Source organism: Apis cerana, linkage group LG4, assembly GCF_029169275.1.
Source record: "Apis cerana isolate GH-2021 linkage group LG4, AcerK_1.0, whole genome shotgun sequence".
NCBI lineage: Eukaryota > Metazoa > Arthropoda > Insecta > Hymenoptera > Apidae > Apis > Apis cerana.
Genome location: NC_083855.1, coordinates 12,649,462 through 12,665,826, shown reverse-complemented (window position 1 = coordinate 12,665,826; position 16,365 = coordinate 12,649,462). Strand labels below are relative to the sequence as shown.

The window sequence follows — 16,365 nt, the reverse complement described above, 5'->3', positions numbered from 1 at the left end:
AACAATTACTTAAATTTATAGAAGTTTGAGAACAGGATGTTTCAAGTTTATAATATATAAAACTATTTCAGTATTATAATTATAAAAACTTTCTCTCTCTCTCTCTCTCTCTCTCTCTCTCTCTCTCTCTCTCTCTCTTTCTCTCTCTCTAAAATACTTATTAATCAAATTAAAATTTTTGATGTATAAAATTATTTTAACACTAATTATAATCATAAAAAAAACTATTTTTATATCTTTTTTACTTATTAATTAAATGAAAATATTTATTTAAAAATATTTAAAATAATATCTTGTTCACGTGCTTAAAAAATATTTTGACTTAGTTTATTTATATTAAATTGATGTTAAATTCACAAATTTTGGTGTACCATTACTCAGACGTTTAGATCCCTCCCATATGAGAATTGTGAAGTCTTCTGTTACAGCATAAAAATGATGTTGATCTAAAGCCCATGCTATCGCAATTATTGCTCCGCATCCTTTCATACCATTTATAATTTCTCTGACTAATTTTAAATCCCAACTACTCCATAATCTTATTACACCATTATCCAATCCTGTTGCAATAACATTCACAGAAACTCCTTCTGGTGCATTGCTATAACAAACAGCTGTTATTTTTGTTTTTGATAAAATTGATCCAACTGCTTTTGCATTTATTGTAAATACTTTTAATTCGGATTCACTGGAAGACATATTTTCATTTATCTTAGGAACTTCATAGGTAACTGCTATATCTCCAAGAGTTTCACTAATCGATAATAAACGAATAGGATAATTTTGATCACAGAATATCGATCTTATATATGTTAAACTACAAAAAGAAAAATAATAAAACTTTAAATTTTTATATAATATATTCTTATTTACTTATTTATTTATTTATTTACCTATTTAAATCCCAAATAACGATAACACCAATTGCGTCACCTGTTACAGCGATACTAAATGCTCGAGATAAAGATATTGTTGTTATTCTACTTCGATGAGCTAGCAAAATCGATGCCGGTGTTGAACTGAAATCAATTTTGCTTATTATAACTGTGTACGTGTGCACGGTTATTCTACCAGATAAATGACCTATCCACAATTGTCCACAATCTGGTGCTGATCCTAAAATTGTAATCTAAAAAAATAAAAAGAAAAAAATGTTATTGATAATTATTATATAAAAAAGAATTTAAAAATATTAATTCATCTATTTACTGGATCGAGACCCGAAGATTTGATTAATGGCCTTGGTGGTTGTTCCTTTTTACATTTTAATCTTGCAATCCCATCTGTACCATTCCATGATGCTAAAGCGGCCGCCAATACAGATGTCCCGCTTAACATATTTGTACCTAGAAATATTATATATCTACATATAATTTGGTTCTAAAAATATAATTAATAAAGTTTGCTTGAAATTATATATGTACCCTTTTCTTTTGTGTAAGCAAGTAATAAAGTTGTATAACTTGGTAATCCAAAAACATCACCAGTAATTAAAGGAACTAAAGATGCTAAAGGTGCTCTATGTTTATGTTTCCAACATAAAACTGGTTCATTTCCCGGAGCACCGACATAATTTCCCCATTTTATACCATCTACACCATCAATCACTTGCGGTAATGAACTATGAACTACTGTATTTCCAAGATTCTGAATTGGTAAAGGATGTGCGACTCTAAATAATTGCGCTGGTGTCTGACCATAAGTTCGTACCATCGTTTCCCATGCTTGACGTTCTAAAGGATCAGCTATTTGTTCAACATTGAATCCATAATAAGTCTAAAAATATAAATTCCTATATTATTCCTATTTAAATTATATTCCAATTCCTATATTCAAATTATATTCCTATATTTGTTTTGTAGAAATATTGTTTTCAACATACCGCAGGATGAAAAACATTTATAGCTTCTACCGCAGGTCTACCAGTTTGTCTAAATCCAAATACCAAATCGATCCAATAAGGTAAAACTTCTCTGACAAGATCTGCTTCTAATGCTGCTCTATGAGCAAGAATAAAAAGTCGTGCATCACCTCCACACCATTTTGGTAATTCAACGTCTCCTACTCGATTACCATTTTGTCGAATCCCAAAATTAAATCCTTTAATAACAAGTTTTTTGTTGAATTAATTTAAATATCATATTTAAATTTGAAATATATTTAATTATTTATATTACCCTCAGAATTCAATAAAAATTCAGGCAAATAGAAAAATTCAGGAATTAATTCTTTTACATCTGTTGTTGAGTCACAACTAGTTAATCTCCATGTGGTAGCCAGAGCATGAAAAGTTCGATCAGGAATGTCAAAATTGTCATCTTCAAATATAAAAATTAAAAAAATTAAATCTAAATATTAATATATTACTAATATATATATTTATGAAAAAAATTTACCTTGATAACATAAGAACATGCTAGTAAATGGCGGTAATCGTACTAAAAAGTGAAGTACTGTTCCAGAATTACTATAATGTGATCCATAATGAAATGGTTCTTGATTCAATGCAATTAAGTTTAAACCTTCTGATAAGGCTTGCTTAAGATACTATAAAATAATAAATAAAATAGAAATATATTTAATAAAGATAATATTTTAGTAAAATAAATATTTTAGTAAAAAAAAAAATAAATCACTCTTACATTATAGTTATTTATATAATGCTGTTCATTCTTTTTATCTTGCACAGCCATAGGACGTTTGAAATTTCTGATAAAAACGTATCATTTTCGTTATTATTTTTCTAAATTCCATTATTATTTTTTATTATAATACTTACCGATAAATCTTTAGATTATTTAAATCAATTTTTTCACTTATATAATCTGCTAATACAAATGGAAATACAGGATATTGCATTAAATCATTATATGAACGACCAGCTAATTTATTTAGACAAGTAATATATTCCCAATTTGTCAATGCTCCACTTCTCCACAATGAAATAGATTCACTTAAATCATCTCCTGGTATTCGTCTCGGTAAATTACAAGTAGATAACTCCGTTACAAACTCATCTCTTTCCTATAAATTAAATATATCATTATAATCTATGCAATATATATTTTCATAATAATAAATATACCTTTGAAGAATTAAATGCTAATAAATAAGTTCTTCCAGTAATAAGGAATATTTCAATAGCTCTTTCTTGCAATTGATATCTTCTCTTATGCAGTTCTCGAATGTCCTCGAGACGCCAAGCAGTTCCACCCACCATAGCTAAATCCAAACCACCTAAAGCTATCTGTAATTATAACTTATCTAATTAAATATTTATATTACAATAAAAAAATAAAATGATGAAAAAGTTAGAAATTTCGTACATCAGTGTGTAACAGAACATCAGGATTATCAGGAATAAAATAAAGACACGTTTCACCAATGAGAACTTCACCAGCTAATTCAGCTCTAGGTGTAACTACTTTTGCTTGAGACATTTTACGTATTCTCTCGCTAGTATGCAATCGCTCAATTAATGCTGTAGCATTTGCATCTTGTCGATTAGTCGTAAATAAATAAGATAAAGGTGCTTCAACTTCCATTGTATCTATATATTAAGATAAAAAATGAAATGAAAAAATACGAATAAATAAAATTGAATGAAAATAGTTAATAAAATAATAACTAAACCTAGTTTATCTTGATATTCATTCAAGAAAAATCTTCGATCAATGTTTAAATGACATCGTTGTAATCGTATTCTAACTCTGGCAGGACCTTCTGTAGGATCCAATTCCCAACTTTTTGGATAGCTATTTGAAAAGAACCAAGGTGCTCTTTCATGTGTTAAACGTCTTGCTAAATCTCTCCATTTAGCAATTGCTTGAGCTTCCATTGCTCTTGAATGTTTCAGTCTTTCCATTAATACTTTACGTTCTCGATTTTGTTCTTCTACAACTGTACGCGTTATAGCCATTGCACTTTCTGTTAATTGTTTGGCAAGTACATCAAACCTATTGGCAATTCTAAAAAAATTATAAAAAAAATTATTTTATAAAATAAAATATAACAACTATATTATATCCCATATTATATTCACTTTCTATTTACCTTTGAATTGCAGGCAGATTATTATCAATCCATATATCTCGATCTCTCATTAATTCTCTCCTAAGCAATGTTAATTCTTCGTTCCATATTCCAGGACTAGCTTGCTCTATACCTTTTGCCAAATTCCATATATTCAAAGCTTCTTTTAATTCTAAACATATTCTAGCATCGGCACTAGGCATTTCATCTCGTCGTTGTAAAAGATCCCAAAAAAATACAGTAAATTTTTGTTCTACCTAATATAAATGATACATTAGAAATAATTACTAATTATTAAAAAATTATATTCAAATATATAAAAAAAAATATCTCACTTGTGGATGAACTTCGAGAAGCGAGGATAGAATTTCTCGAGTTTTTGGTTCTTCCATTAATGATCTGACAGCAAAAATCCTAGTATTATTACTCTGATGTGGTCCAAGTAACCATACCATTATTTTAGCTGTATATTTTCTTAAAACATGTCTAGTTGACCATCCACTGCTCCAATGATTTCTCTTTTGTAATGGATTACAAAAACCATGTAATAAAATTGATAATAATCTTTTAGTTAATTGTAACTCGTTTCCAGAAGGTGATTCATCCGCTGCAGTTATAAATTCGACAGCACGCGTAAGAATAATACGAAATCGTTCGAGTAATTCTCCTTTGCTTGGTTCACGGGTAGTTACAACAGTAGGTGTATGCAAACTCGTGTAACTAGATGATCGAGAACCATCACTTTGATTACTAGACGTTGTGAAAACTGAAAAAATATACCAATAAAATAACGAAATTTACATAAATCTTATCTTCATATTACTATTTGTAATATAAATATTACCTGAAGTTATATGGGAAGCTGAAGCTAAATATGATGCAGTACTACGTAATCGAAAACTTGATTGATTTGAAACTTTTGCTGTAAGCACATCGAGTTCTCCATCAAAAAGTGCTACTTGTGCATCTCTTACAATTGACACACATGTTCTGTTTTTAATGCAATGAGATCTTTCTTTCAATTCCATATGGTTTAATATTAAATGCAAATCTAAAATAGCCTGCATTTGATGATTTCCTGGAGATTCCAAAAGTTTTGTAGCAATGGTAACGAGAAGTACATGAATATCTCTATAAAGAGATGTAGAACCACCTTTATGAGCACCTCCTACTAATGCTTGTACTAAAGATTCAATTAAACCTTGTTCTAAAAGAGATCTCAGAGCAGTGGGATTCTAAAATAAAATCTTGATTAATATCATTTAATAATTGAAATAGAATTATAATATCATTATAATACCTTTGCAATTATATCAGTGATAAATGATATTATTGGTTTGGCTACATTTGATTCACTAACTGTTGTTTTAGCTATTATAGCCAGTAATGGAGGCATTGCAGCCAGAGTTGGACCTCGCAAAGCCAAATTTTCTAAAGCAATTATTAATGATTCACTTCCAGGATATAATGCTATTTGATTTGCTAAATGTATAAAATATTTTTGTTTTATAAATTTGTTGACTTCTTCATCACTAGCACGTTGTAAATATGTTTGAACGAGCTATAAAAATTATTTACACAATACTATAGTAATATAAAAATAAAATTTGATTTTTTTTTAAATCTATATGTACCTTAATTAACGCGGTACGAACTCTAGTATCCGGATTATTAGCCAATACAAGTAAAAGTTCAGCTCTTAAAACATGTTTTAAAACCGATCCAACTTGACTATCAGGTAAAACTCTAACTGCGTCACGAAGTAATAATAAAAGTCCTTCGCAAACTAGACTTTGACAAGCTTTTTTTTCGTCAGTCCATATCGATTGCCTTTCCTAAACGAACAAAAAAAAATATCAAAGTTTACAATAAACTATAATTAATGAAATTAATTCTATACTTACATTACCAAAAGGATTAGATCCATCACTAGCTGCGATTCCTGAATCCTCTCCAGCACTAGTATCCTGAGAAGGTCCATTTCGACGTTCTTTTCTTTTAGACATTCTATTTTTCTGAATCTATAAAAATAATATCTATTGATTCTTAACTTCTATTATTTGTATCATTTTTAAATTATCCAACGACTAAATATTCACCTGTGAATTTGTTAAACCTTTATTCAATTTATTGTTTTCAAAAGTCTTTATAGATTCATCTGAAGAACTAGAAGTTATTGTAGAGGTAATATTCACAATTTTCTTTTCCCCTATAGGAGGTAATAAAAAATATATATTGTGTCTCGAGTGTGTAATATAAGTTTCGGATGCTTGATGAACCAGAATTAAGTAATCAGTAATAGCTACTAAATGAGCAAATTCTGGAGGTGCTCCCATAAGTGCTCTAATCAATTCAACCACTGCAGTTCCGGTTGAGGAATCAAGTGTAGCACCCAATTCTTCATACATAAAATGCTCCTATAATAAAAATTAAATATCTTTATAAATTCCTTTTATATATATATATATATATATATATATATATATATATATATATAAAATATTATAAAACATAATATTTGCAAAAAGTATAAGATTACCTTGCATAATGTTAAGACAGTATCAACGACTCCAATCCTATTTAATTGAGATGCATTAAACTCACGTTGTGAATGTTGATCTTTTAATAATAATAACAATGCCTGCAATAGCAAGTTTAATGTATCATGTTTGGCCCATATTCTCCATGCGGTCAATGCACCTTTGATCAATTCGGGATCCGTGATGACAGCTTCGCAATTTTGTGAGACCAAATGATTGCCGCTGCCGATATCTTTTATTAGGATCGAACTATCACAAGCTGCATCTAACATTGCTTTCAGAATATGTCTACCTGCGTGACATCGTGATGATTCTAAAATGCGTAGGATTAAGGATGTTCCACCTTCTGATCGATATTGATTTAAAAATTCGGAATCATTTCGTATTAAGTGTAGAATTATTGAAAGAGCTAATGCTTGTTCTTCCTCTTTAGATTTTAATTCAACTACCTATACACAATAAATTCATTTAATAATGATTATAAATAATTATAATTTTCAATGATAAACGTACTTACTCTTGCGAATAAATATAAAAATACAGGTATACCGCCTATTAAAATGGCAGCAGGTACAAGACCTCGATATTGTTGACATTCTAACCGAGCGGAAAGTATAGGGGCCACAGATAAAGGTGGTTGCTGTGATACTCTATGTTCCGGTGCAGAAACAACTCTAAAACCAGGTTGACCCGGAAATAGATTTCTTACAACAGCTAAAAATAAAAATATAATTTATACAGACAGAAAAAAAACTAGTAAATATATTAATAACGTTAATAAATATGTTAATAAAATTTACACAAGTTAATAAACTTACCAGCTGGATTTGCGATAGCCTGAGGATATAAATGAACGATGTTAGGATTTTGAGCCTCGTAATTAAGAAGTAAATTATCTTGCAATTCACCCAAATGTGAATTTGTAGCATCCATAACTGAATCCCAATCAATTTTGGCCTCTGATATTTTAGTTTCAACAGCGTGTCTTAAATACGTTCCGCCATACGATTTCCTTCGACTTGTATCAAATTTTCCTCCTTCTATGTTAAATATTAAACATAAATATTTACTATATTTATTCTATTATATATATAATTCGAAATTATGATATTTACCAAATTTTATTTCTCGGATACCATCTAAAGCGCCAGATACAATTAATGATGTAAAATCTGGTTTATCTGTGTTTAAGATACATTCCGCGAGATTAGTGTAATTAGGTCCTAAACTTGCCAGATACAATGCTTTTTCTTTAGTAAATACTGGACACCTACGAATAAATTTTTAGCAATAAGTACATAAGGTGACAAGCAATTGATAATTTAATTATTATTTGATAAAAGTGCGTACCTGAATACCATTAAATTTCCAAGATACCAGGCACCGATAGTACTAGATCCAAGTTGTCCTAACAGGATACATGTAGTTCCAGGTTTTCTCACTAACAATCCATCAAATGGTAATTGCGCATTGATTTCTCTCCAACCATCTACCCAAAGTACAACCTGGACCACCGCGCTATGTTTATTTAGAACCGTGTCTTTAAAATTCAATGCTAAATGATGCCATTGACCCGAAGGAAGCATACCAGTTACAGATGTTTCAGAGATAGTTCGATTCGTTTTGTCATCCGGTCGAGTTAATCGTAAAATTAATTTGTCTGGACAATAGGAAAGAATTAAATATAATAATTATATCAAAAAAAAAAAAAAAAAAAGGAAAAAAAAATTAAAAGATCAAATTACCTGATTTAAGATCCAACCATGTTTCAAGCACCAGAGACTCGAATCCGATGGATATCATATGAATAATCGATGTAGGTGTAGGAGGAGATGAGGAACCTGCTACGACTGATGTACCCAAGAAAAGATCAGACATCGAATGGTCTTTCCACGATAATTCGTGTAGAGCATGCGTTGGATAAAAAAATAATAATAAACTTGCTAAATTGCTAAATTTAATAATTAATTGATAAACTTGTAACTTGATTTATTATAATCGAAATATGATTTCGATAATTTGCAACGATAAATTTGAAATAAGAAAGTATTAAAATGAATATAATCCTTTTATTTATTAAGGAATATTAAACGATTTTACCAACCTTCGCGACTCCAATTGTCAGATAGAATACCCCAATCCGATAAACTTTCATTATCTGAATCGAGTAACGGTGAAGTACTAATCAATGTTCCTTTGCCACTAACGGGTAATCCTCTTTCAACCCTCAACCACATTGAAACAGAACAACCATGTAACCAAACAGGCCAAGCTAATTCTGGGCCAATTGGTAAACATGTTGCATGTACAGACCACGGACTGCATATTCCCGATGTAAAATGTTTTTTTCGGAAATTATTTACGAGATTTTCTACCTTTTCCAAATTTTTATATTTTTCTGATTGAATTTTCGATAATATTTTATTATCAGAGGATACAGGAAAAGATATGATGAAGTTAGGTTGCGGGCGTGCAGCTAGAATTAGATGAAAAAGTGGTTCCAGCAACGATAGTAGTGGTGGCGTGTCAACTTTGAATAAAGATAAATACATGACTAGTTCCGTTGGTGAAATTGATTGTGTTGCTAACAAAGTAAACACTTCTAGTACAGCATGTTGCAAATCTAAAACATTTTATTAATCATAAAAATCATGAAAAAAGATAAAGATTTAGATTAGAAAAGGATAATTAATACTAAAAATACCTTGATATTCACTATCTCTACTAGTAAATATATGTTTAAAGCCATGTAACATTTTTTTAATTACTCCTGCTCCCGCAAGAGCGGCACAACTCGAGGCACTTTCTCTACATGTGACTGCAACTTTCCTTAATCCAGTAGTTATAATGGATGCTGTTTCAACATCCAAACCTCTGAAAAGAAGTCATTTATAATAACAATAATAATAATAATTTAATTAATCGTGTGTTAACTTACATCTCGTATGATCAAATACTTACTGTTCGCTGAAATGAATTAACAAATCAACTGCCAACAAACATAACGCTGGATGAGCATTTGCATGGCCTCTGGGTTCAATCACCGGTCCCAACGAATTACTTCTTTTTACGGTATTACTGTGAAGGCTTTGCGCTGGTACTTCTACATCTGCTTCGTAACCATCATCAGCAGTCACGTATTCACCTGTACTACTATCATCGGCGGCACAATCTGGTATCGAATCTAGTGTCATTGACGGTAACTGTAACAAAAATTGATATCGAAATAAATAAAGAAATCAAGGAGGGGGGGAAAAACGAAATAAAACGAAGAAATTTACCCTAGGACGAGTATATTGAGGTATAGTCTCTTCTTGTGCTGGTTTTAACATAGAGACTTTCAATAATACTTCCACGATGATGGTTAATCCACGACCTAATTTAATTCCCGTGTTCATCAGAGCTTTTCCCAATTCCATAATTATATCTCGGTCACCTGTATCGATCACAATCTATTTTATATAAAAATAGCCACTATTGAATGTATATACACATATATAAAATAATATTATTCGTGAAAAATTAAGCTTCACTGAGAACTGAAAGCGAAAGATATTCGCTTGTGTCGAGCATTCTCTAAACTGTTTTTAAACCGAATAAATTTACGCAGCTTATTGAGATTTTAATCCACAGATGTGCGCGGTGAAAAAGTACGTAGGAAACGTATTTGGAATAAATACAATTCGTTGTATGCATAAAAGTACTTACACAACGGGGATGTTAAACAACACGTGAGCAAAGCCTCGAAGAGTCTGTGAGCCGATTTGTTGATATCTAAAAGGGGGGGGAAAAATCCTGTGTAAATGTCCTGACATTTTTTTTTTACTATATCTGTTATTTAATCTATCGTTATTATAAACGTACCCGTGATGCTATCCGTGGATATATGTACAGCTAGCATTATGAAAAGCTGCAAAGATTTTTGCGACACAGAGTGTGACGATAATTGAGCTCGAAATTTTGGACTGCAAAGCGCCACTCCAGCTGCGGCTCTCCACGCGACGCTAGCCTGATACAGATTCATTTTTTTGATCGCGCCTATTCTCTGATCCTGACACGCTGTACCGATCTCGGCACTGTCAAATACTTTTGCTACCCATGAAATCGTATCGGACGATTTTCTCTCTACAACCTGTTGTTCTTGGAATATGCTTGATTCCTCCGCTACGACGATGTTTGTTTCTTCGATATCCCGAACATTTGATCGAGTCTGTTTGCCATCAACGAGAGTATCCATCGAATTTGTGAAAACGGATAATAATTGAATAGTTTCTGTCTCGAGTGAATTGAACAGGGATCGAACCGCGAATTTTTCCGTATTGTCGAAAGAATCGGATTTGGAAAAATTCGTCTTCCATATCTCCACAATGACGGTGATTTCTAACAGAGCGTAAACGTTCCTTGTAAAAGTGGCGTCAGACAGCAAGATCAATGCTTCCTCCAATCCGTTAATCTCGTTGAATGCCTCGCACATTTGTGCATTTACCATCAAGCACGACATAGCACATAGGGAAGATTGAACGAGAAACTTGGCGATCGTATTTTCTCGATCGGCCGTGTAATACGTCTTTGCTCTCAAGAAGATCGGATAGAAAACTTTTATGAGTAATTCCCGCCTAATATGGAATTTCGAGCATGGGCCAATTTTTAATAGGTGCGCCATTACGGTGTGGCACAATTTTGGATCGTCCGGTGTCAACAAATCCGCGTACATTGCCAAAAAGTTCCAAGAATAGGTCGAGGGCCTGTCACAGATGGCGCACACTTCCGTTTCTGCGTAACCACCGAGCTCTTTGAAAAGGATACGCTCTAAAAATGCGACAGCCGTGACGTAAGTTGGCGGATCACGTTTCTTCAAAAGTGCGGCGATACTGATCATGAGTATGCTCGGTGGGAAACAGCAACACGTGCCTGCCGCGGTAAAAACTTTGATCAATCTAACTTGTAACTCGGTGACCAGGGGATGAGAGTGTTTAAGAAGATTGGTGAGTATCATGAAAAGGGAGGAGATGCAACATGCTTGTTTCATTACCGTGCCGACGATCGGTTGAGAGTACGAGGCACCAAATATATCCGAATGGTGATAAATCTGAACGTTGTTGATGCAAGATTTGTGTTTTCCTTTGTTGCAATTTGCTACGTGAGAGATATCACGTCGCACGGATTTCAAACTACTCGTTAACGCACCTATCATATCGATGATTTTTCGAGCACGAGTTACCGACCTCGACGGATCGACGCTCGGTAAATCAAGAATCGCAAAAATTGCTCTCTCCACTAGCCTCCCATCCTGGCTCTCGGTGAACAGTTGAAACAATTCTAAAAAGTCTGACAATTTCTCTGTCGTGGCGCCTTGTTGATGTAGCAAACAATAAAGAAACGTTATCACTCCGTATATGGTGGCGAAAATGAACTCTTGCAGGAGGGAGCCCTCTCCAGGCGAGACCACGTTCACCGGTTTGCTGCAAGCATCCTCGAGCAGTCTCAAAGTCATGGGCAACAAACCATTGTGGATGACGGCGGTGGTCGGCTCGTTCGCCCTCAACACGCGTTCCAACGCCGTGAGCATTAACCTCGCTGCCGAAGCTTTCAACGTAGCGCACTCGGTTCCTGTCAATCCTCCACCATCTATACCGAATTGAAGGGACCACAATGTGTCTAGGGCAAACTTGAGAACTTGTACAGCGGGTGTTTGCTCGGCAGGTGTATCGTGATCGCGCAATCCTTGAAGTAACTGAATGATCAAAAGACTCGTCTCGAAATTGCTGATCCTCGAGTCCAGAACGCTCTCGATACGCTCGTCCACGTAATCCTTCGGTGTTTTCTTAGCCGGCCGGGTGGGGAGCTCGTAGAGGGGCGTCTCCCATTTCTGCTCCTCGTCGCTTCTCACTACGGAAGTGAAGTACTCGAAATCCATTGGATTCAGGCGGATCTTCAACGTGAGAGAACGGGACTGATCCACACCATCCGTCACGAATTCGGACTCGCTGCTCCCGCAGCTCTCGGCCGTGTCGCGACGAGGAAGCTCGTACGAAACACCGCACGACAACGATTTTTGCTTGTGGCGAGCGCTGGACAGCAGTGATTTCGTAGCCATGCCGCTGTACCTACGACTAGCCGCCTTCCTCGATCTCGACGACGGCGCATTGCCCTCGTGAAAAATCCCTCCTCGACCCGATCTCGACGTTTTCCGTTTCACGTGCGACACAATATCAATCGTATCCACAGTGTCCTCGTCGTTCGGATAGAATTTTACGTAAGGATTTCGCGCGGGGAGGATCGCGGCGGATGAAACGGTATTATCCTTGTTATTATCCCGATTTGCTTCCTCTTGAAGAACAACCGGGTACAGAGCGATGAGCAGAGCCACGAATTCTCGTCCACAGGAGAGCCCCCGTACACCGAGCAGGTGTAGAGTGGCCAAACAACGCCAGCCACGATCTTGCGCCAAATACTTTCTCAGTCTGGCAAGCTCGTCCCCGTCGATCCTTTTCGCGCAAAGTTCATGAACGTCCGAGAGCAACTCGCAAGCTATGAGGGTAGATACGCCACCACCGCCGACGGAGCTGTGCAAATCGATAATTTTTCATTGTCGCGCTTTTTTTTTTATATATTATTCGAATTATGGATAAATTTCTATATTATTATCGTTCCATTATATTTGTAGGTTTTGTAATTATTAATTTTAATAAGATTTCAAATCGATTAAAATTTCTGGGAAATATCAAGAAAATATTAAGAATATTGGTAAAATTTTTTTTTTCATTTTCAATGTTATATCTAGCTATTTAATTCCTAATTTAAAATGAGAATTGTTTTCCGATTAATAATATTATTTCGAATGGTAGTAGAATATATGAAAAGCCGATCGATTATAAATCTAAGTTACATAAAAGTGAAAAATCACGTTAAACCGCAAATACGAGACCAGATTTATTGCGGTTAACGATCGCTATCTTCGTCGCGGAGTCACGTGTTACGTTCTCACTTTTTCTCGTTTACTTTCTCGACCAATATCTATCCACTTATATCCCCACTTCCTTAAACTTAGTAATGATATAATTTTACATTATTTCACGTTTATAATTACTACTATGCGTGTGTATATTACTACTATGTATTATTATGATTACGTATAGTAAATAAAAAAAAGAAAAAGAAATTACATAACCGTTATTTCGACGATTACTAATATTTGAAACGATACGATATCGAGACTAGACGGGTTATCGTTTTATTATATTATATACGGATTTAATCTTACCAAAACGATAGGGCATCTTTCACTTCTCGGCCTTCTTTTATTTGAGCAAGAAATTCTGCAAGAAATATGTCCAGCCAGCATGATTTCTAAACAGAAAGAAAAATATATTTATTAAAAAAGTTATTCAAATTGCTGTTAAATATTAATTAAAAGTTTAAATAAATATAAAAATGTAGTATTCCTTTTTTTCTTTGGATAATTTTTTTTGATAATATAATAATAATCTGATTACGACGAAAAATATTAACACAACGAGGAAGTGGTAAATGATAAACTTAAATAAAAAAAAAAAAAAGAGACTTAATTTTCGAAATGCACGCTGATTATTGAACATGTATGCGATAAACTAATCAGTTCGATAGATATTACAACTAAAAATATAATGAGATTCAAAACTATCCAAGACTATTACATAATTTTATTTGTAATCATGCAAATTATGTTATAACGATTTTATATTATAACGTAATCATTTATAAGTATATAAATACATTTCTTTTACTACCGCCACGTCGTATCGTATATCATGTTTGTCCAATACATGTAAATAGATGATTCACATGACGGAAACAAACGTAAGTAATTCGTTGGGTGTTGATTGCAAGAAACTTTGTGTCAATTTTGACAGATTATAGACGTTTTATCCGTATCCCTCCGAAAGAAATATGAAGATGAAAATAAAAATGTGTGTAATTCAAATTCTATCAAATTACGTAATCAGCAAAAAGAAAATGTTATGCCATTTTGAGTTTATATTTAAAGATATTGTAATCGCGATTTTCGTAATCGAGTAAAGCAAGTAATTATTAGCTTACGAATTTAGATAATATAATCAGTGCAAATTTTTTCTTATTTAGTTACTTTTAATAAATATAATAAGAAAGAGAATAGGAAAGTGTTTACGATATACAAATACAACAGAAAACGTCATTTCGGTAAATGTAGTTAAGTATAGACGAATAATCTTGACTTGTAAGTCATCTTAACGTATCCATAAGAAGTTTAACATTTTTTTCGAAGACACGTAAGTGACAATAATTACAAAATCTTGCTTACCAGTTAACGATGAGTTAATGCGATTACATTTGAATAAAAAACAACCAAATAGCTTTAAATAGATTAATTAGATTCTTAAAGAGAAAGGATAAACGTCAAAGTAAATATCGTTTATCTAATTTTTAATAAAATCTTCTTCATTACTTTGGCGCGATAATCGATTTATCGAACTTAAACTTGTCGTTCCTATAACAATTTTAATTGAGACTGAAATTCGAACAATTGAAAGTACATTATAGCGAAATATGAAAAAAAAAAAGAAAAAAAAAAGTGTAAACGTTTAAATCGACGACAGAAATTCGTTCAGAAATAATATACCTCGTAGCTTTGCGGTTCTGCATGTATGAAATGATCCCACAAAATCTGGAGTTTGTTAATCGAAACCGAAGACATTACTGGACGTTCTTCAAACTCCTTCTCGTCGTCTTCTTCCCGGTCCTCGGTTCTCAACCGCGTATCTTCTTCATGGCTCATAAGCTCGTCGAAGCTGAACCATGGATAAAAGTTATCCTCCTCGGGTAGCCTTCGAGGACCACTATTGGAACACGTAACCCGATCACCTGAAAAATCGAAACTTTATTATACGTTTCGATGCTTCCGCCTCGTCCAAAGAAATATTATTTGCGCGTTTATTTGATCGTATTTAATCAAGCTCGATTCACGCGGCCCGACTCTCGCCACTGATTCTGTCGTTAAATCCACGCGACTTTGAACACCTCGCGTCTATAGTAGTGCATCACGGCTTCTCCCCGCATATTTGCATCTATGTAAATGATCTCTGTATGCGTTCGTGTCGATCAACTATGGCTTACATAACATCCCCACAAATCCACGACGGACCGACCAGTTTCTCCAACCTTCAGTGGGAAGCCTGAAAGCTTCTTAATCCACAAGCCACGACCCGAGGGAGAGAATGGTGATCCTCAATTCATAGACTTGAGTCGTGTATCGTCATCGACGCTGTTGTCATCACTACCACTATGATCACCATCGTCACTACTACTAACGCCATCATACCATTGAAATGTGGTAACTCGTCGTCGTTACTCGTCGTCGACTTAGCACAATAGCACAAAATTCGGATTCACGAACAACGAACGAATGTTTCTTATCAACGCACAATTTTCTTTCTCGTGTCACACGATGTTATCACTTGATCTCGACCGTATCGCATGATTCGTTGTTAAACTTCCAAAACAGTCGATCCTTTCTCGATCTCTTTCCTTCGATTTTTGTTTACGAGGTTGCCTCCGATCAATCGATCGATGCAGCAGAAACGAGACGACTGCGATACTCCCGCGACTATTGCACTTCTATCTTCCTTCTAGGCAAATGATTGGAAACGTACTTGTATGTTAGACCACCATCGGGGCTCGCTACCACCAAGGATCACGACCTCTTCAACTGATCAACTATCATTTCAACTAAGTAACGATGATTCACCAATTCTTTTTAATATTATGATTTTTTACT

At 33.9% G+C, this 16,365-nt stretch overlaps 1 protein-coding gene across 3 annotated transcripts in view; it reads right to left on the bottom strand.

Annotated features, from left to right (window-relative positions):
* Positions 1 to 305: 305 nt before the first annotated feature.
* The window catches only part of LOC108000845 (lysosomal-trafficking regulator), an 18,789-nt gene continuing 2,729 nt past the window's right edge, over positions 306 to 16,365 (bottom strand). The window contains exons 2-36 of one of the 3 annotated variants that reach the window (XM_062074496.1): positions 15,705 to 16,216; positions 15,211 to 15,452; positions 13,837 to 13,922; positions 10,437 to 13,138; positions 10,281 to 10,346; positions 9,854 to 10,008; positions 9,534 to 9,775; positions 9,277 to 9,446; positions 8,677 to 9,195; positions 8,318 to 8,458; positions 7,923 to 8,232; positions 7,688 to 7,842; positions 7,391 to 7,612; positions 7,090 to 7,286; positions 6,572 to 7,021; positions 6,132 to 6,449; positions 5,937 to 6,053; positions 5,667 to 5,867; positions 5,333 to 5,593; positions 4,877 to 5,267; positions 4,368 to 4,798; positions 4,054 to 4,289; positions 3,634 to 3,968; positions 3,327 to 3,550; positions 3,086 to 3,247; positions 2,780 to 3,024; positions 2,643 to 2,709; positions 2,397 to 2,547; positions 2,178 to 2,318; positions 1,883 to 2,100; positions 1,425 to 1,776; positions 1,210 to 1,346; positions 894 to 1,129; positions 673 to 817; positions 306 to 601 (exon numbers count right to left, since the gene is read on the bottom strand). In XM_062074496.1, the coding sequence (XP_061930480.1) occupies positions 551 to 601; positions 673 to 817; positions 894 to 1,129; positions 1,210 to 1,346; positions 1,425 to 1,776; positions 1,883 to 2,100; positions 2,178 to 2,318; positions 2,397 to 2,547; positions 2,643 to 2,709; positions 2,780 to 3,024; positions 3,086 to 3,247; positions 3,327 to 3,550; positions 3,634 to 3,968; positions 4,054 to 4,289; positions 4,368 to 4,798; positions 4,877 to 5,267; positions 5,333 to 5,593; positions 5,667 to 5,867; positions 5,937 to 6,053; positions 6,132 to 6,449; positions 6,572 to 7,021; positions 7,090 to 7,286; positions 7,391 to 7,612; positions 7,688 to 7,842; positions 7,923 to 8,232; positions 8,318 to 8,458; positions 8,677 to 9,195; positions 9,277 to 9,446; positions 9,534 to 9,775; positions 9,854 to 10,008; positions 10,281 to 10,346; positions 10,437 to 13,138; positions 13,837 to 13,922; positions 15,211 to 15,452; positions 15,705 to 15,711 (10,083 nt within the window). In that variant the 5' untranslated portion in view covers positions 15,712 to 16,216 and the 3' untranslated portion in view covers positions 306 to 550. Of the gene's footprint in view, positions 818 to 893; positions 1,130 to 1,209; positions 1,347 to 1,424; positions 1,777 to 1,882; positions 2,101 to 2,177; positions 2,319 to 2,396; positions 2,548 to 2,642; positions 2,710 to 2,779; positions 3,025 to 3,085; positions 3,248 to 3,326; positions 3,551 to 3,633; positions 3,969 to 4,053; positions 4,290 to 4,367; positions 4,799 to 4,876; positions 5,268 to 5,332; positions 5,594 to 5,666; positions 5,868 to 5,936; positions 6,054 to 6,131; positions 6,450 to 6,571; positions 7,022 to 7,089; positions 7,287 to 7,390; positions 7,613 to 7,687; positions 7,843 to 7,922; positions 8,233 to 8,317; positions 8,459 to 8,676; positions 9,196 to 9,276; positions 9,447 to 9,533; positions 9,776 to 9,853; positions 10,009 to 10,280; positions 10,347 to 10,436; positions 13,139 to 13,836; positions 13,923 to 15,210; positions 15,453 to 15,704; positions 16,217 to 16,365 lie in introns of all 3 variants that reach the window. The other 2 variants (XM_062074495.1, XM_017061486.3) reach the window with 2 other exon arrangements.